General features: G+C 34.8%; 3 protein-coding genes across 3 annotated transcripts; 2 read left to right on the top strand and 1 right to left on the bottom strand.

The window, feature by feature from the left end:
* The first annotated feature begins 4,006 nt into the window (after positions 1–4,006).
* On the top strand, positions 4,007–5,611 carry LOC109799599 (leucine-rich repeat extensin-like protein 6). Its single transcript, XM_020360184.3, has one exon. The coding sequence runs from the start codon at positions 4,114–4,116 to the stop codon at positions 5,359–5,361; it is 1,248 nt and encodes a 415-aa protein (XP_020215773.1). The 5' UTR covers positions 4,007–4,113; the 3' UTR covers positions 5,362–5,611.
* Positions 5,612–9,152: 3,541 nt separating this feature from the next.
* Positions 9,153–12,009, bottom strand: LOC109799587 (DUF1005 family protein (DUF1005)). Its single transcript, XM_020360171.3, has 2 exons — positions 11,234–12,009; positions 9,153–10,136 (listed from the first exon to the last, which is right to left on the bottom strand). The coding sequence occupies exons 1-2, from the start codon at positions 11,812–11,814 to the stop codon at positions 9,467–9,469; spliced, it is 1,251 nt and encodes a 416-aa protein (XP_020215760.1). The 5' UTR covers positions 11,815–12,009; the 3' UTR covers positions 9,153–9,466.
* A 5,312-nt stretch (positions 12,010–17,321) lies between these two features.
* Positions 17,322–19,415, top strand: LOC145955192 (uncharacterized). The gene has a single exon (XM_083069899.1). The coding sequence runs from the start codon at positions 17,322–17,324 to the stop codon at positions 19,413–19,415; it is 2,094 nt and encodes a 697-aa protein (XP_082926025.1).
* The last annotated feature ends 1,491 nt before the right edge of the window (positions 19,416–20,906 follow it).

The following is a 20,906-nucleotide window of genomic DNA, read 5'->3' as shown; positions in this document are numbered from 1 at the left end:
GTAAAAAAGTGGATAACCCATTAAAAATAGTAGTTTCCGGATAAAAGATTCTTCTTCTTCTCATTCTCTGCACTGTTAAACCATAGGAATCAGAAACTTTTTCTATCGTCCAATAAAAAGGTTACAGATATTTGTGTACTGCACGTCCTAATCCTACAATGATACAAAATGCTGGACTCCAATTTCCGGATGAGAAAGATAAAGAGAGAAGTAGACGTAAAGGCCAAGCAAGACAATTATTATGCAAGCAACTAACCCTAGAAATCCTTGGATTGGATCTAACATGGGACCTAAACCCTAACCAGGAAAGAATCTGTGTTTTACTTTAACTGTTTATGATACTGTTCTCTAGTTCAAATTACAATCCTAATAACCTTTAATATCATTTTTAATGTGCAAATTAGCAAAATGAAACTTTAATATGGATTGGAACACCACAACCAACTAAAGTGCTACACTTTTGTGTAACCACACCCATGTTACAATAATTCCATAAGGTGACCACGCCAGTCCCATTCCTATGGATGATAGCTAGCACATGGAAGTTTGTCTTTGGCTAGAGTGAGACTATAACTATTAGAGTCTAAAAGCAGAAACAGAGAACGTGAGGATGTCCATAAACAGAGGTCCAGATAGATATTCTTAATTATGCTACGGTCTTTTATTTGGAACTAACAATGAAACAACCATGGAGACTTTGCCCAAGTTTTAATCTTATTTTTTGGAACTGTGTCACTTTCGGTTTCTCACTTGTTTAATTCCCTTAAAGTAAGGTTTAGAATGATTTAAGGGGTGAATACCTAACTTAAGAACATGCATTAGACTAGTCCTACCTCGGTGCCGATTTTTGCGGGGTGGGTTGGTAGGTAGCAAGATCGTTGTAAAATGTTCTACTATAAGCTTGGTGGCTACGGTTTAAAAACGCAACTACTTACTGGAACTTCCTTTTATGCAGTGGGTGGATACGAATTGGGAAGAGGAATCTTCCTTTTATTGGTTTTCTTTTGCTCCTTTTTTGTTATGAGTTGTGACCCGCCATATAGAACTTGGAAACTAGCTGTTCCATTAGTGGTCAAAATGGTGTGCGCTCTTCTTCGCTTTCCTTTTCACACCATTACCAACATCACTCTTTCTAATCATTCATTTATGGACCCTTCTCCCATTATTTAGGCAAGGGATTTGAACCCTTCACATCCCACTAACTTTTCTTCAACTGTACCTTTTGCAGCCCAATATAGAATTCAACAAAATATACTACTTCAAACACCACATTATTTCAAAATAGAACGCTATACACTCCACTTTGGATCAACCCAAGTTGCTACCTAAGAGAAGCATTAAGCCTTTCCCAAATTCCATGCGCATGTCTCAAATCTCAATTCACATAAAATTCTTTTAGTTTATAATTGAGTATATAACTCTATATTTTATCTGTCCTGTCTTGAGTAAGATTGGTTCGCATACATGTGTACTATATAATATATTTAATTTTGTACAATGTGGTTTAGTGGTTGACGATGTTTTAAAGGGCACGCGTTTGTCGAAGTATTTGGAGTGTTTTCTTTTTTTTTGAAGACTTTGGTTAAGCTTTTGATTGCATACTGAAATGTCGGGCTACACGGCTAGTGGCTGTTTTTAAAGATGAGAACAATATTATGATGGGAAAGTTGAGAGCTAGAAATTAAGAGACAACTTTTAACGACGGTTGGCTGGTATAGGTACCATCTGGCAACTTGAATTCCCTGCTGCTACAAGGACAAATATTTATGCCTTTTCTCCTTAATCTGAAGGATTCGACCTCTCGAGTGACCTAACCTGACCAAACCTATATGTATTAATTATGGTATACTATAGCCTCCTAGACAAGTATTTGTGTTGTGCCACTGCAAATCAAAAAGCCCCTGCTGCTGCTGCACTTCACATAATCTAATCTTGCCGTCTCGTTCAAGTTTATTCAAGTGTGAAGAAACAGATTAATCAATATATATCATCATATTGGTTTTGGGTAGATGACTTTTTCTAAAACAAAAAGTATTTAATAATAGTAAAACAATATGCTGCAAAATTGGAGAAAAGGTATCCGACCTACATTCTTAATAAGTATTGTTCTAAGTTATTTTATACAAATAAAGATAAATTAATAAATAGATGAAATAAAATAATAATTTTATAAAATTAATTTTATGATAATTTATTTTACTAGAAGTAAGTAATATAATAATTATTTTTCAAAAAATATTATGAGAAGTATAAATAAGAAAGAGATAATTAATATTATACTAAAAATATAATATAACATTTTATTTATTTATTTTTTCTTCTAATACAACACATATTATGAAAAAGAAAGAAAAAATATTGTAAACATTCCTTGACATTAAGGAATTGTAACTCCCCACTCCTCCCAATCTTTATATTATGCTGATTTCAGATGATATATATAAATAAAGTTTTTCAAAAGTGTTTCTAGTTAAAAAAATTATTTATAAATTAATTTTTTTTATACATAAGTTAATTTATAAAATTTATCTCTCATTAATTTTTTAAAATTTTATTTTTAAGATAGATTTTTTTTTTCTCCTAAGAGTGCTACTAGAAAAGTTTATCCAAACACTTATTTTGACTTTTTTTAGTTATTTTCCTAAAAAATACTATTAAAAAACAAATCCAAACATATTTTAAAGTTAATAAGGTCAAGTAGGTTTAATTTTGCCCACTTTAATGAGTAATCACAGTAACCAAAAGTTGTACTCCCTGCCTACTGTACAAACAACTCCGCCACTTATATTTTTTGCATTAATATCCCTGCATACATATTCACCAAACGTTCTTAATTTTTATCTCCATCTTTAATTTATAATGGAAAGAGTAGCCACAACTTTAATGAAATATTGATGGTTATGTCTGCGCAATGTACCAGCTTTCTCATTAAAGTATTGAGCTAAGATAGTTATATGTACACACAACCTATTTTTTCTTAAAATAATCCACATTTATGTTCATTTATATTAATTAGGTGCATTGGATTGAATTTTTTTTAAAATTATTATATAAAGTTTTATGATATGTAATGAATTTTTTTAATATAAAAAGTCACGTGTTATTGAATTAAAATAATTAAAAAATTTAAAGGTATGTCAAAATATAATAATATTTAATTAAAATAATAAAGATCTTTTTAGGAATACATTAAAATCTGATGATATTCAATTAATACTTTTTTTCACTTCAAAATATTTGTTAATATTAAAAAATATATAGATTTCAATGGATTATTTTGAAGATGAATTTTGTGAAATTTTTTTAATTGAATTTACTTATAATTCATTCATTTAATCATTTCACTAAAATTTTTGAAATTTCACATGACATTTTTTTTTCCTCCTTTGCTTCTTTTGCTGTTCTTTCATCTCTTTCTTTCTCTTTTCTCTCACTCATTCATTTGTCATATAAGATTAGGTTTAAATGAATTTGTTATTTAATCCAATCAAAATTTAATAGATATTTGTTATGTAAAGTACTAAAGTAATCTATACTATACTTCTAAAAAAAAAAAACACAAATAACATCTATATAAATTTGTGTAAGTTTCATCATTTTATTTTATTGATAATTGTTTGAGTACAAAGGGAGCCACAAAGTCAACATCTTTTGTGCTTATTCAAAGCTACAGCCCAAACCTGTTTTATTGAACTCAAAAAAATGTATTTAATAAAAATATTTGGTAAAAAAAAAAAAATGATAGAGCCATAATGATTGAATCTTATGCAAAACGATCGAATCAATTTAAAATTTTGAGTGTTATAATAAGAATATGGGATAATAATATTTATGGTAAATTTTATTTTCAGTTTTATTTTATCTCAAAGAAAACAAAAGTGGAACTAAAATTACAATTGAACTTAAATATTAAATATTATATGATTTAGTTAACATGATCTGATAGTATATAATTGTAACGATGTGGATAAAATATTATAAGAAAAGTATAAATGATGAAATGAGTAAACGAAGAAATGATGAGTAAGAAAGTAAGAATTTAAGAGCGAGTCGAAAAGAAAAAAATGGTGAATGAAGAGGGTAACAATAGACCCCATTAGTCATGAGTGTTGAATGTGGGAAGTTTATTTGGACAAGAGGCTGAGAAGCATTCGAATGATGGACATGGAGAAGCTCACAACTGTGGTCGTCCTCCTCTTGGTCCATTCCAATGCAGCAAAAGGGGCCATGAGTGTAGGTGTTGGCATTGGGCTTGGCAGTCCCCCAGCCCCCTCTGGATCCCCTGTGGCAAGCCTCACCAATGCCTACACTGCACTCCAGGCATGGAAATCTGCCATCACTGATGACCCTTTGAAGATCCTAGACACATGGGTTGGTCCCAATGTGTGTGGCTACAAGGGTGTCTTCTGTGCAGACTCTGAGGATGGCATTGCCACAACAGCAGCAACTGAGTCCTCACTTGTTGCAGCCATAGATCTCAACCATGCAAACCTCCAGGGGACCCTTGTCAAGGAACTCTCTCTTCTCTCTCACATCACTCTTCTCCACCTCAACTCCAACAGGCTCTCTGGCTCCCTCCCTGACACCTTCAGAGACCTCACCTCCCTCCAAGAGCTCGACCTCAGCAACAACCTCCTCTCAGGCCCTTTCCCCTCCGTCACCCTTTACATGCCAACCCTCATCTACTTGGACCTCAGGTTCAACAACTTCTCTGGGCCACTCCCTCAGGACCTCTTCAACAAGAAGCTTGATGCAATATTTCTCAACAACAACAACTTTGAAGGTGAAATCCCTCAGAGTTTGGGAAACTCACCTGCCTCAGTCATCAACCTTGCCAATAACAACCTCTCTGGGAACATCCCTTTTAGCTTTGCCTTCATGAGTTCTAGGCTAAAGGAGATTCTCTTCCTTAATAACCAACTAACAGGTTGCATTCCCCAAGGAGTAGGGATCTTCACTGAATTGCAAGTTTTTGATGTCAGCTTCAACTCACTCATGGGCCATTTGCCTGACACAATGAGTTGCTTGCAACAAATTGAGGTTCTTAACTTGGCACATAACAAGCTCTCTGGGGAATTGTCAAATGTCGTCTGCTCCTTGAGAAGTTTGTTGAATCTAACCGTTGCTTACAATTTCTTCTCTGGGCTCAGTGGGGAATGTTCAAGGCTGTTCAATGTGGGATTTGATTTCTCGGATAACTGTATTCCTGGGAGGGATATGCAAAGACCACAACCAGACTGTTCTATTATCCCTGGTGGAAGTCTCAATTGTCTTAGAATTCCCACTCCGAATCCTCTTGTTTGTGCTGCTCTCGCTGAAAATTTGTCTAAGCACACAAACGCGCGCTCCTCTTCTCCCTGATGGCTACAGGTTCGTCGTGCCTTTTTACCTTAGTTAATGCTGCAACTACTGCCAATTTTATTCTTCGTGGATTCCGTATACATGTTACTATGTTAGTAGTAACTAGTAAGTATATTTATTATATATACTTGGCCCGCACCATAAGATGTGCCTTGGTTTTGTGGGCAACGAGATTTGCAAAACTTCTGTGATGCTGTTAACAATCAAGATAATTTGTGTGTCACGTGGCATGCTTTGCTTCATTTGGTTACTGAAATGCGTACAGCTATCACGGGTTTTTTAGATACTATTTTCTGCTTCGTTTCCCTCATTTGACAATGCCCTACTTCGTGGCTACTGACTGCTGATACTTGGCACCAAATTATGCAAGTTATGTACTCGAGGTAGTAATGCAGGTAAATAAGTTATATAATTAAAATACAACATATAAGTATAAATTGATTTTATAAAATCAAGTAGGTCGACTATCATATTTTAAGATTTTTCGACTTCAAAACATGTATCATTGCGTGAAAAATCTGGTTATGTTTAAGTCTTATCTCTGATATGGATCTAATAACAAAATTAATGCCACTAAAAATCTTATTCAGGTTATCTAACACATAAATCCCTTCTGCAGCAGGCATAGTTTTCCCATACAATGTTATCGAGGACTATTACAATTAGCAATCTGAAAATAAATAGACAGCATCATAGCAATGATCTTCATAATGAAAAATGTAGTTTCCCTATCAAGGAGTACAGGTTAGAGAACTAAGACTTGGAAAGATCGTGTATAATCATAGCACGTCTGTTTCTATGAAACAGAGATTTGTGAAAAAAGATACAAGCATGATGAACATAATACATACGCAAGAAAATTTATATAAACAAATATTTATTTTTGTTATGAATTCAGTTGAAGCAAATTATGTCTTTTATTCTAATTATGATGAAGTTGTCCTATACATGACAGATTCTGACCACTTCAGTATTTTTTTTAGGGGTTTCGTCAAATTCATATTCAATCTGTCAATTATATACTCTGTCACAGAAACAAAGTTGTAGTGGTTTCCACTGTATACTTTATGCTATTAATATTTTAAATGAAGAAACTGGATCGGTATGTTTCACACATTTTGGTAACGAAAGAATATGTCATTTCCGTCATGAGTTGCCTTAATAATGACAGCATAACTTGCGAGTTGCAACCATTTTGTAGTCAACCAAAATTCCATATTTGTGATAGTTATTTTCTTATTTATGTGATAAACTACTCTTTCTATGCTAACTTTTTAGTTTCAGTCATCCTTTGGCAATGAAATTAATCTGCCAAACCAACTTAATAACCCACAAAAATTAATTACTCAATAGTTTCGCTTATAATTAATTAATTTTAGAAGCTGCTCTCTCAAGGTCAAGAGGCATGCATATATGTCTTGGAAGCTTTGATTAGTTCTAGTTCCAGTAATTAAACTATGATGGTTTGAAGTAATCACATTAAGCTTGAGGTTATGAACGATAAAAAGCATCAACATCCAAGGGTTCCAAAATGCGACCAAGATTGTGTTTGGCAACTAGCAAGACATTCACCTAGTTGTTAACTTATTTGACTAGCATGTGAGTTTATTTAACCAAAATAGAGGTAATTGCCAAATAAACTTATTCGTTTTTAAATTTTTTTTCATTTTTTTATACATAAAACGGTAGATTGGAAAAGCCAATAACACGCTGAGATCTTCAAATTAGATAGTGATGTCCACTTATTTATAAAGTTTTTTCACACGCAACTTCGAGTTTGAGCTTATAATTTATTGAGTTATATATAATTAGTCTAAATAATATTCAAACCACTTAATTAATTGTTTCAAATTTGAGTTATAAATATCAAATTATGTTAAACTCAAAAGGAGAGTTTTTAATTTATAATATTCTTATCCAGCACAAACATAATAATATTTGTTGTCTCCAAAAAAATAATTTTCATACCAAAATCATAAAAGTTAAACTTTTATTAAATTAAAACTGAATTGAATAATATTCCAACCGAGAGCATAAACGTTCCCAGTTTAATTAATTTATGAATAGTATTAATAATACATTCATCTTAAGAACACTCCTTTTATTTTTAATTAAAATTTATTATAAAATTATAAACTCATGGGTAGAATTTATTAAATAAAAATAAATTTATAATTTTCACATATATTTTTTTAATAAAATTTAACTAATAACTGAAAATGTTTTCAAAAGAATATGTTAAAAATATTCATCTTAATTTCAAAACATTAATAAAATTAGGATGGGCCCCAACTGTGTATATCACACATCGCACGGCCATTCGCCTCATAAAACGGGCTAAGGCCCAACAATAGTGGCCTGACTTAAAATCATCTCCACAACCAAGCATAATTATTTTCAGCTGAAAAAATAGTTTCCATTGAATCTTTTAGTTCATGTATACTTCATCTTTTAAAATTATGATAAAATAATAGTTAAGGTAATTTTATAAATTTTTTATATTTTTTATTTTATATTGGAGTCTTAAATGGAATTCAAATTTATGTAATTTTAAGTAGTTTTTATATTAGATAAAATATTTTATAACAAATTTGATATTTTAATTTTTAGTTCTCATAAAATTATTAGGTTATTTTAGTCCTATAATTTGGTATCATTACTTTTTTTAGTCCTCATAAAACTATTTTTGTCATTTTAATTTTACAATTATTAATTGGTTTCAACATTTGTTGAGACAAATAATAATAACTTGTGCTTCATAACCAAATTGTTTAGCTTTTGAATCTTGTCATTTTAACACATGCATAGTGATATGATCCATTTAAGGAATCTTCTTTAATGACAAAAACATTTATTTTTTTCAAAAATAAAAAATGATCGTAATAATTTTATAACACTAAAAGAACAAAATGTTCAAATTGTAGAAATTAAAAAAACATTTAAGCCAAACATTATTTTTTAAGTCAAAAATTATATTAATAATACATATTTATTTTAAAAAAAATTATCTATATAATATATAATATTAGACCGAGTTTGGAAGTATAATCTCAATTTCTCTCCAAAATATGTAAGTCTATTTCAGATCCACTAAATCTCAAATGGATGTTACAGAATTGATCTTCAAAAATTTAAATTTTGACTCTTATTTTCCTATTATTGTGCAGAATTAGCCCTCCTCATTATCTAAAGGATTATTAAAATGGTTTTTTTTTTTTTTTTGATAAAGATAGAAAAAATTACAAAAGTGATTACAGTAAAAATTGAACTTAGGTTCTCGTGTTTCTAACTATCTCAACCCCTCCTCACCCAACCACTAAGCTAACCCTACATTAAAATGTTCTAGTTGAGTTAATCACGAAAGGTGTGAGTTGTTGTAATTGTCCTTTGTACTTAGTTTAATTTCTAAAGATTAATTTTTTTTTAAAAAAATAGCACTCTTCATTAAAAAAATACGTAAAATAGTAGAAACAGTCATTTCAATAAATAAAAAAATTACTATTAAAAGTATGCAGTAAATGTAAAGTACTTAAATTTTAAGTATTAGTATGATTTAGTTAAATAATTCTTAAAAAAATGTGAAATATAGATTCCTTAAAATATTTTATCAATATATTTTGCTTTACTTGCCTTCCCCATATGCAGTGAATCATGAAATTTCAATTATAAAATCAGATAACTAGAATTTCGGAAGATAAGAAACGATATTCAAAATAAAAATCATAATCATTAAATATTTCAAATAATAGAAGAGACGAAATTATATTTATAAACAGAAATTTGCAATGAAATATTTATAAACAAACATTTGCATTTAATCTTTTTGTACATTTAAAATCTTCAGTTGAGATCTATACACGCAATAACCAGACAATGTTGTTGAGCTGTTAAATCACACACACCTCTAACGTAGCCTGGCGAAAAAACTCAACTCGAAGGTAGAAACAACTACGTACAATATCTTTTTGCAACACAGGAAACAAATTGTATGTAGAGGAAGAGGAAGGCCTAAGAACCTAACAACCCAAATGGGTCAAAGCTTGAAGGTAGCACTCCCAGAAGAAGGCAAAAAGAATTAAATGACCGATCGACTAAATTAATTGTTTCACTTGGAATAATCTTGTTCATGGTGGCAAAGCTCCTTTCTAAGTTTATGAGAGAAAAGCCTGCATGCATCCATGCTGAGATCAACAGCAGCAGAGAGCGCAATGAAGAGAGCAGCATCAGCCATGCACGTGACATGCTGTGCACCAACCTGCACAACAGGCTTGCTCACTTTCCCTTCACCATCCACACTTGAAGACATGACGAACCCTTCTTCACCGGGAAGCCTCGAACCGAATCCAGCGTCCTTCATCACGTTGTAATCGATGCAGAAGTCCCCACCCCTTTTCACACTCAACGTCCCTTCCGCAATGGGAACTCCGTTCGCTGGGCCCTTCTCCGAGAAAAGCTCAACCTTGTAGCCCAACCCATCCACTGGGCCTCGTTCTCGCCACGCCTCCAGGCGGCCCCATGGCTTCCAGCTACTCACGGAGCCGCCGTTGGGCCGGAGAATGAGCCACGCGCCGGGGTTCGAACGGGACACGCGATCTGAGCCTGGGGATGGGACGAACGGGGTTACCATGGAGGCTGTGGCAACCGGTGAACCCGAGAGGTCGTGGATCATTATCATCCAACCCTTTCTGTCCCTGCACCCTTGACGCTCTTTCTCACCTGTGGAACACCTTCTCCACCTACTTGGATTCATGTTTGTAAAATCTGATGGAAGGGACCTGAATTGATTGGAGAATAATTGTCATTCGTAAGTTTACTTCGATAAAACTAGTTTATAAAGTAATCCAAAGTTTATAAGTTAAAATATAAATCAAGTTAATCTGTGGAAATGGAAGTGTTTATAATAAGATTAGCGATAAACTATTAAGTTTGATTGGATTATCGACATGAAGGGTTTTAGATCATTCACGTAATAATTTCTTATAGTTTGAGTGTATGCAGGTAGATGGAAGAGAGAGATGGGAAGAAAAAATAGAAAGAGACATGACATAAGTGATGGAAGAAAAAAAAAGGATCGGAATAGATGGGAAAAAGAGCGTAGGAGTATAATTATTGATTAACAAACATAATGAAGTTGTCAAACAGTGTTATGGATGATTAATCAACTTGTAAGGAACAGATACTGTGACTGTTGCTGCCTAGTGGTGTCACATGGGATGGAATCCTAGGTAGAATATGTTTTCACTTTTTATAGTTTGGATTTTGGAAGATCTTAACTTGTCTGCTTCACCAAACATGGGTACGCAGTTAGTGTATTTATTAATTTCTTAACGGTTAAACGGAATAATTGAGTTGTAGTGGGATGTGGACTTTTCACTCGATGACCAGGGTAAGAAGAGAAGGTGTAGAACCAAAAGTTCAAGTAGTGGTATATATATATAAGGGAAAAGTGAAAAATTAAAATTGAGTAATGGGTTATTGAATTGCATGAAAACTATATTTAAGGCGATGATTACGACTAAAATGATGAAATTATGTTTGAAATGAAGGAGGCAGTTAGTCTTGGGTAATTCGTCTCAAGTAAGACTGTCTTTTTTGGTAATCCTCAAGTCAATAGTGATAAAATAGGCAAAATGAAAAGGGTTAAAAGAGAAAGGTGAAAGAGAAGCATGGAAATTGTGAAAGTGATAGAGTGTTCATGTGAAGGAAAAGGTGAGTGACGGTTTCCTGAAGTGGAGTTATGATCGATCCGGCTCCAGGCAAGGGAAAACGACAGATGAAAAGGAAAACTTGGGAGGGGCAGGCAAAAGAAGAAAATCATAGGCGGGTGACGTTAGCAGATGGAGTGATGGAAAAGTAAAATGCGGAGAGTGACCTGGATCTGTAGTTGCTGAACTTGCAACTGAAAACGGGTTGTCTTATGTTGCCCTGAATCTGGAAAACGACGGGGCTGCATTCTGGTTCGCCTCCGAACTGAAAGACGAAGCGGGGATCCGGTTGGGAGCGGACGACGAGGTGAAGGTGGGGCGAGGGTTTATTGTTGTGGGCTGGGCCCAGGTTGAGCCACCCGTTGTGGAAGGTGTTGGAGCGAGAGAGGGCGGTGGGGAACTGAAGGCTCAGCTGGACCCGCCCCAACAGCTTGGCGCCGCGGACACCGCAGCTGCGGCCCATTGGGCCGTTGTAGACGGAGAGGGTGAGGGCGAGGGGCTTCCCGGCGAGGCGGCGGAGGGCTGCTGGGTCCAGGTGGAAGGCGGGGGCGGAGGTGGTGGCGTCGGGTGCGGCCGCCGAGCAGACGGGGAGGAGGGCGGTGTGGGAGGGGAAGGTGTTGATGCGGATTTTGCAGAAGCATGGGGTGCTCGAGGGGTGGACGCCGGAGAGAGGTGGGGGTTTTGTCGGAGAGGGAAGTTTGAGCGCCAGGGATTCCACCATGAGACGCAGGAAGGGGCATGGATCCATGTCGATGCTTGTTCACTTCATAGCTTCGGGAACATACATTAGATATCAAATATCAAATATCAAATATGCCTTAAAAACACTTCCTTTCAGATCTTCTTTTTTCTCGTTTTTGGCTCTTTTCGCGGCAAAAACCACTCAATCACAATACCACCATTCATGCATGCTAATTCCTAATTCCTAATTCCTAATTCCTAATTCCTACCTTCTCTCTTCTCTCATAATAATATTCAATTATTAATGCATGCCACCATAACCAATTTATTATCCATTATTTATATTTATATTTATATTTATATTTATATTTATATGCCATGATACCATACGGTATGTTATGACAAGTAAAGAAAATGTTTATATTTACTCTCTTTCTCTTAAATACTCCCCCACTTTTCCTAATTGATCCATGGGATGGTTTCTCATTCCATCTCATCATCGTCTCATTATTATAAAATGGTTTTTCGCTTTTTATGCATTCAAATAAATATTTTTGTAATATTAAAACACATATTTGTTGAATATTTCTTTTAAAAATTATTAAAAAAAAATCGATTATAAAAGTACTGTAGTCTTACCTGTTCAGCTATTCTCATTTGTGTAAGTTTAGCGTGGCAAGCTACTCCTATTCCAACCATATATTTACGGATTGCGATTTTAAATATAAAATAATTATACGTCTTTAATTACCTGAAAATTTCCCCCATGCCATTCCTTATTGAGGCCAACATTAGATATTTTATACCACAATTTAACTCCAGAACATGTACTAAATTATACCTCTAGTTCTTTATTTTTTATTTTTTTAACTTTATTTTAGTTTTTTAATCTGTTATAATATGTATTTTAAATTTTGTATCTTTTATATTTATATTAATTTGATTATTTTATAATAATAATTTTTAATTTTAATTCAATACATAAAATTTACAATATTAAAATTATTTATATAATAATTATAAAATTTAATTGATGTTCATATAAAGGATAAGAGATTTGTTTTCTGTCTTACCGTATAATTCACCAATAAAGTTACTAAAACATTAAAAGAGATTTTTTTTTACTATTAAATATGTAGATTAATTCGTTCATTTTTATAAAAATTAATTAATTCTAAATTATTCTAATTTAATCAATGTTTTGGATTTTTAATATGGTTTATCGTAATAGTCTTACTCGATTTTAATATAACTATTTTTGGGAAAGGATATATATGATTTAAAAATCAATTTCCCAAATCAATACGAGTACAAAGATAAAATAAAATACATGTAAAAATAAATTAAGAATTCAAGTTAAATTTTACTATTGAAATGAAAATGAAAATTAACAATAGCTACTTTGAAACCTGACTGAAAAAGAAACATATGTTTGAGATGCGAAGATTATATAAGCATATAAAACTATTAACTCCTGAAAATATCACATTCAAAATATAGAAAATTACATTTGAAACATGGAATCCAACGTGCTATAATTGTTGTTATACTCAATGCTGCATTAAAATCATTAATGTGCAAGAGAACTTAACACTCTTTTTGTTTTTTTAAGTTAAAGAAATATTAAAAAAATAATAGTATGAAAGGAATAAAGTTGTTTTATTGATTTATGACATTCTTTGTTTCATATCTGGCTAGATATGAGATCAGATGAGGCCAGCACAGGCTGGACCAATCATTTGTGCATTCTCACCTGTGATTCTTTTTATTCATTTATTTATTTTTTCTAGCTAGAGTCAATTCATTATAGACAGAACTTCGATATATCATATATACACGGCTGATATTCAGCAATTAACGAACAAACCCTAACTAAGTTTCACATATATTTTTATTCTTTATTTTTGTCATGAGAAATCGCATTTTGTTTATTTAGTTTAAATAATTTGAAAAAACATATTTTTTAACGAAAATCCTAAAACAATATAATATTTTCCCCTAAGAAGTGTTAAATTATATATGTTGCACATAAGGAAAATAAACGTGTGGCTGAAATTTTGGTGTAGAATTTTGGTGAATGAAAAGAGAGACAGAAAGGCAGAGAAGCAGGGCTTGGTGAGAAATGACAACGGGGTGACACCTCAAGCATGCTGTTATGGGCCCACATCGCTAACCTTTCTTCCCTTTATCCCCCAACCTCTCACATTCATCACTTTCTTCTTAATCTTACCCCAAAACTAATCCACCACTTCATATCCTGCTCTATCTTTTATACATTTAGTTTATCATGAATGGCAGGCAACCTACTTTGCTCTTTCTCTTTAAAAAAAAATGCAGTACAATAAAATTTTTATTTATAAATAAATTATTTATTAGTTAACACTATTTAAAATAAAATTGGTCTATCTTTTACTTTTTCAATATTTTCTTAAGTATTTCATTTTTACTTTTAAAATTAAAATGATGTAGGAAAATAAAATAGAAAAAATAGTAGTCTTACTTTGCTTTATCACACTCTATATATTCTTTGTGAAATATTAAATTAATGCTCAAAATATAATCAAAAAAGGAATAAAAGATAAATATTTTTTTTATAAATAAGATAATGTAAAATAATTAATTAGAGTGTTGAAATATATTTAACTACATGATTTGTGTCGAATTAAAAGATATGAATGCGTGTAATTCTTATTTTTTTATTATTAACTAAAATTTATCAAAATTGTAAATATTGGAGGGTTTCACAATTCATTTAACAAGTTTATTTTTTAATTTGAAAATGGGATCACCAATTTTAGTCGATAATAGAAAATTATGAATTCTAATAAGTTTTAACCAAAATTTAGAGTGTTGTATTTTTCATAATATACGAAAAATGCTAATAATACTTTTTAAACATTTTTAAGACTTATTTTTATTCTAATAATAACTTTATTACATCTCCACGTGTTGTAGGTATCTAAATGTATATACTTGTTTTTAATGTTAATAATAATAATATCGATGACAATAAAAATGACGATAATGGTAATAATAATAAAAATGATAATAGTGTGATAATAATGGTGATAGTGTTCTTATAAAAGGAAAAATATTATAATGTGTAAATATATATTTTAATTCTTTTCTAAAATTAGTTGATGAGTATTTGCTTTTTTTTTTCTTCAAAATTTTAATTATGGTTAAATCAGTCATTAAACATTTAAATGATAATTATGTAGTCACTTTAAAAGATTTGATTAGAGCTTTTTATATACATTTTTCTTTGGTGTGAGAGTTTTAAGATTTTTTTTTATAAATTTTTTTATCTATTTCAATTTGTATTTATTATATTTTTTAATTAAATTTAATATTTTAATATAAATTATAAATAATTAAAAATAATTTTGTTCCATGGTATAAATTATTCATCAGAAATTTAAAATATATTTTATATAAAATTTAAAATATAATATAATTTTTATATTTAAATAATTTTATATTTATGGATATTCAAGTCTTGAACTCAAAATTACTAATTAAGTTAATTTTAAATATAATATTATTTATAAATATTAATAATGATTTATAATTAATTGGCTGATAATGTTTTTTCTTTTGCAAGATAATGAAATTCTTTAGGGTAAGTCATTTTATTAATCTACTTAATTGTATTAATTTTAAAAATTCTATTCAATATTTTAAGTTCGAGTAAGATTTATTTTTTATATGGGATTAAACTTGTTAACCTTAATTGTTAAAATCGACTTAGTGATAAAATATTAGAGTAAAATGTAAAGGATTTTGAATTTGAACTCTAATAAATTAATTTTAAAAACGACTCCATTCCTTAACGAGATTTAAGTTCAAATTCTACTTAACTCAATGAGTTATCGGTAATGAATCATGTTTTTTAGGTGGACAGGAAACTGAATAAATTAATCCAATCGAAAAGGAATAGACATTCTTGATCAAGTGAAACAAGTCATTACCTTTCATTGATTATACTTAGGCTGAAGTGACGCATGACAACTACAGTATAATATATCGCATTGATTAAATACAACACTCAATCATGTCTTTTAAGTGGATAGGTAATTGAAATAAATTTATCCAAACGAAAAAATTAAATTAAAAAAATGTGAAAAAGTAAACGCATTTAAACTTACAAAAGAAGTTGAATTTATTTAAAGAGAGGTAAATTATTAGGATTAATGAGTTTAGCTTGAAATGATTATGGTGTAAGCATAAGTGGCAGGTGGCAGTGTGAAGAAAAGCACATGAATTATGTGTATGTGTAATTTGAGATGATTGATCCCTTTGATAAGTTTAGCACTTAGTGTTTTTGATGGATCGGAAATGAATGCGAGGCAACGAAGAGTGGGGGCCTCTGTGAAATGATACGAGCATGGGGCAAGCGTGTTGGTGCGCCATCCCTGTGTGGCTATGCTAGTTTTTGCCACCTTCTTCTCTCTTTTTTCCTTTATTAATGTTCGTTGCGTTTCTACGCTACCAAAATATATTACCCAACTAGCATCCCAGCAGGGTCCTAAATTATCATTGATTGGTATACCATTGCTATATAGCTGAAGCAAAGCAAGCATGCAATGATAATTGATAATATATCTCATTCCCATTGGCATTGACATGGATGAAGGAATGACCAAGTTGGTGGGCAGACAGGGTATTTAGGTTGTAATTTTTGCACACTGCTATTTGCTTCATGTGTGGGTCCAACACAACACCTCCCTTTCGACCCACCATGGTTTTACTTTGCATGCTATTAATTAATCAACAACCTTTCACCGCCACTGAATCCATTGCAAGGGCTAACACCAACCACTATACTAGTTCACTATCATTACCTTACCATTCCTAATACAAATACTCTACTCCATTAATATGATTGGTATTGGATTTAATATACTTTAGATAAGAAACAAAGAGAAACATATATAAGCTGAATTTACAACTTATATATCTATATATATAGAATTATAGATTTGAGCTTGGTATTATTAAAGAGACTACAACTTAGGTTATACCCTATAGTACATTGGTACAACTTACATCTTTGTGCATAACACCATAAAGACTTTGTTTCTTTATGGTAGGGGAAAATGGGCGTGTGTTATTGTACCATCTAGGTAAAAATCCGACTAAGTGTACCGTCTAGGTAAAAATCCGACTAGTGTACCGTCTAGGTAAAAATCCGACTGATCTCTACTCGGTCATAATCCGACCTGTCTGCTCTGCAGGGGTAACTCGGCCAAAATCCGGTCTAACTCTCCCACATAGATACTGTTCCGATATCAGGGATAAGATCCCATCTTTAATGACAAAATATTCTCCAAATATTAACGGTTAAGGAAATCTCTTGATTCTCGGGGCCCAAGTGGCCCATGAACGACATACCATAAAACCCAAAACCCTAGAGTTGAGAAGGCAGATTACACTTTTGAATGCTCTGGCTTCGCGGCTTGACCTAGAGGAAACCCTAGTTCGTCCCGTGGCCGGAACATTTTGGCGCCCACCGTGGGGCTACGGTGAAACTTTTCCTTACGCCCCAAGAAACACAAAAACCTACGCCCTATCATGGCGAGAGGCGGCAACAACAACAATTCACAACCCCCTACCATGGAAGAGATGATGGCCATGATCAATGGCCTACGAGAGGAGAATGCGCGTTCCAGGGAGAGAGAAGAAGCTATTCAACGCGAGAATGAGGAGATTAGGAGGAGGGCGGATGAGATACAGGCCAGAATAGCGGCTAGTACCAGGACTGTGGAGGAGGATGTTATGCTGGAGGTCCCTAGAGACTTTCGACCATTTTCGGAAGCCATAGAGGCTGAGATCATCCCCAGGGATCATCGGATTCCTCAGGTCGAAGCTTTTGATGGAACGCAGGATCCCAGCCAGCACTTGACAGATGTCCAGGCTCAAATGCTGATATGTGGTGGAGGCATGGAGGTCCGCTGTAAGCTATTCATGGGCACCCTCAAAAAGGCTGCACTTGATTGGTTTAGCGGCTTACCTGATCGGTCAATCACTGATTTCGACGTGTTCAGCAGGCTGTTCATGGCACAGTTCGCCGCCAATAAAAAGAAGCCGCCGATCACGTCGGACCTGTTTGATCTCAAGCAGCAGCAGGAAGAGTCGTTGAAGGACTTCCTGCAAAGATTCAACGAGGTTGCTTTGAGGATAGCGTCTCTAGATGAGAAGATGGCTGTTATCGCGTTCCAAAAGGGATTGAGGTCGGGAGCCTTCGACATTGCGCTGGAAAGAGCAAGTTGTCAGACAATGTCGGAAGTGCGAGCCTTTGCGCTGAGTCACATTAAGACGGAGGCGGGGCAGATCAGCAAGAGAGCAGCAGAAAACCGAGAGGGCGGAAATAACAACAAGGAAGGTAACAAGCATCTCCGGCCACGGTCGGATTGGAATAAGCGACATGATCGTTACAATACTAAAGAGGGTAACTACAGGAAGGCTGATTATGTCTCCAGGTCGGGGGCCGAATTGACACGTAATAGTGAGGAAGAAAAATTTACTGCACTTAATGTCCCCAGATGTCACGTATTGCATGATGTGAGCAGCGCATCACTTTTCGAGTTTCCCGCGCCGACTGACAGACAGCTGGGACCTCTCAAATCCGAGTGGTGCGAGTTTCATCGAACCCACGGACACGCGACCGAGAGTTGTTTTGTTTTGGGTAGGCAGATTGAACGCCTTATCAAGGAGGGCCGTTTGAAGAAGTTTATTGCCGGAAAGCAGGATGAGGGCTCGTCCGACAAACGACGCAGGCCGGGAGGAGAAGACACCGGGAGAGGAAGGCGTGAAGGGAGATCTCCACCGAGAGATTCCCCGCAAAAAACTACGGAAGCTCACCAGCGGGCTGTCCATGGAGACTTCAACACCATTGCAGGGGGATTTGCGGGAGGAGGACCGACTTCAGCAGCTCGGAAGAGATACTCTCGGTCAGTTTTATCGGTCTCGGATTGGGTGAAGCCCTCTCGGCCACCCATCACGTTCTCAGACGCCGACTTCGATGGGGTATCTCCCCACGAGGACGACCCCATAGTCGTCTCAGTAATCGTCATTGGGTATAATGTAAAACGAGTATTAGTGGACCAAGGCAGTTCGGCGGATATAATGTTTTGGGAAGCTTTCGTCGGCATGAAGATTCCAACTGATCGCCTCATGCCGTATGCAGGTACGTTGGTCGGTTTTGCAGGTGATCAGGTAATAGCCAGGGGATACGCCGACTTGGAGACAACGTTCGGCCAGGGGGACAACATGAAGACTGTCACTATCCGATACCTGGTAGTGAACGCTCAATCATCCTACAGCATACTAGTCGGTCGGCCGACACTAAACAAGTTGGGAGCGGTCGTCTCCACGCCCCATTTAAAGCTGAAATATCCTTTGCCCAACGGAAAGGTGGGCGTCGTCTGTGTCGATCAAGAGGTGGCGAGAAAATGTTACGAAGACAGTTTGAGGGCGAGGCGACACCTATATGTGACGCAGGTTGATCAGGGTGTTCAGTCAATTGAGTTGGATCCGAGAGTGAGTCACTTTGATACCCGACCAGCCCCAGCGGAGGACATAAAGGAGGTTACCCTGGCCGAGGGGAAAGCCGTCAAGATTGGTGTATCTCTAAGTAAGGAAGACGAGGAAGGCTTAGTCCCATAAACATTTGTACTAGGTGCACTCTTTTCCTAACTCAGTATTTTGTCCCCGTAAAAATGAGAGGGGTTTTTGCTGAGAAGGTTTTTAATGAGGCACCACCCATTCAATTCCTAATGAATGTCATTTCAATTATTTTGTTTTCACGACTTATAACATGTGTCATTTTTGAGGCATCGAAGAACTCGTGATTGATCGGATGAAATCCGGCGGCGCGAGTATAAGCAACTCGAAGAACTCGTGATTGACCGGTTGGATTCCGACTGGGCGAGTATAGAACTCGTGATTGATCGGATGAATTCCGGCGGGGCGAGTATAAGCAACTCGAAGAACTCGTGATTGACCGGTTGGATTCCGACTGGGCGAGTATAGAACTCGTGATTGATCGGATGAAATCCGGCGGGGCGAGTATAAGCAACTCGAAGAACTCGTGATTGACCGGTTGGATTCCGACTGGGCGAGTATAGAACTCGTGATTGATCGGATGAAATCCGGCGGCGCGAGTATAAGCAACTCGAAGAACTCGTGATTGACCGGTTGGATTCCGACTGGGCGAGTATAGAACTCGTGATTGATCGGATGAATTCCGGCGGGGCGAGTATAAGCAACTCGAAGAACTCGTGATTGACCGGTTGGATTCCGACTGGGCGAGTATAGAACTCGTGATTGATCGGATGAATTCCGGCGGCGCGAGTATAAAAAATCGAAAGACTCGTCACTGATCGGTAAAAATCTGACGGTGTGAACAAAATCCAACCGTTTCAATTATATGATCGGATTTTGGATGACAATGTTGCTAAACATCCTTGAGGACTCGGCAACCAGCCGATTACTTTCGATTGTGCAACTCGGCACTGAGCCGATTACTTTTAATTAGGCGAATCGGCATTTAGCCGATTGCTTACACTCCCACCTTTACGTCTTTGGACAGAAAACGGAATTTGGGCGACTAGCTTCGATTTGACAACTCCATCTTTAACTTAAAAAAGTTTATTTTTTTCACTCATCGTATTCAGTTGGCGTATGACCGATCACTTGGTCAATTTCCTTTGTGAAGAAAGTTTTAAGCACGAAGTTTTGAATCGCCAAGTAGCCGATCACTTGATTCAAACATGACTTTTAACTTAGAAAGTTTTACACATATTCTTTCTTACTCGGCATTAGGACGAGACCTTGTTCAAAACCTTCAAATTTTAACTTAGAACCTTGTTGGGTCTCTCAGAAATTATAATCGGAATTTGCCCGATTGCGTACGGTTCAAAACCTCTTAATTTTAACTTGGAATCTTTTTGTTTCTTGGAGATGGTAATCGGAAATGGAGGTGGTATTTGGAATTTAGCCGATTCGTCATGGTTCAAAACCTTCAAATCTGAACTTAGAATAATATATATATATATATATATTTTTTTCTCTTACTCGAAATTTGGGCGAGACATGATCCAAATGTCACTTTGAACTTAGAATAATCATATTCTTTTTTCTTGATCGGATTCTAGG

This window comes from Cajanus cajan, chromosome 2 (assembly GCF_000230855.2).
Source record: "Cajanus cajan strain Asha chromosome 2, NIPB_CcT2T_4, whole genome shotgun sequence".
NCBI classification, from domain to species: domain Eukaryota; kingdom Viridiplantae; phylum Streptophyta; class Magnoliopsida; order Fabales; family Fabaceae; genus Cajanus; species Cajanus cajan.
The sequence above is the reverse complement of the archived record's forward strand: the minus strand, read 5'-3'. Positions and strand labels throughout refer to the sequence as shown.

Bases quoted from the DNA above. Each gene is read 5' to 3' on its own strand.
- LOC109799599 (XM_020360184.3), top strand. From the start codon at position 4,114: ATGTGGGAAGTTTATTTGGACAAGAGGCTGAGAAGCATTCGAATGATG.
- LOC109799587 (XM_020360171.3), bottom strand. From the start codon at position 11,814: ATGGATCCATGCCCCTTCCTGCGTCTCATGGTGGAATCCCTGGCGCTC. The intron at 10,137-11,233 runs GTCACTCTCCGC...CAATCAATTCAG, and splicing joins TTCAGCAACTACAGATCCAG to GTCCCTTCCATCAGATTTTA.
- LOC145955192 (XM_083069899.1), top strand. From the start codon at position 17,322: ATGGCGAGAGGCGGCAACAACAACAATTCACAACCCCCTACCATGGAA.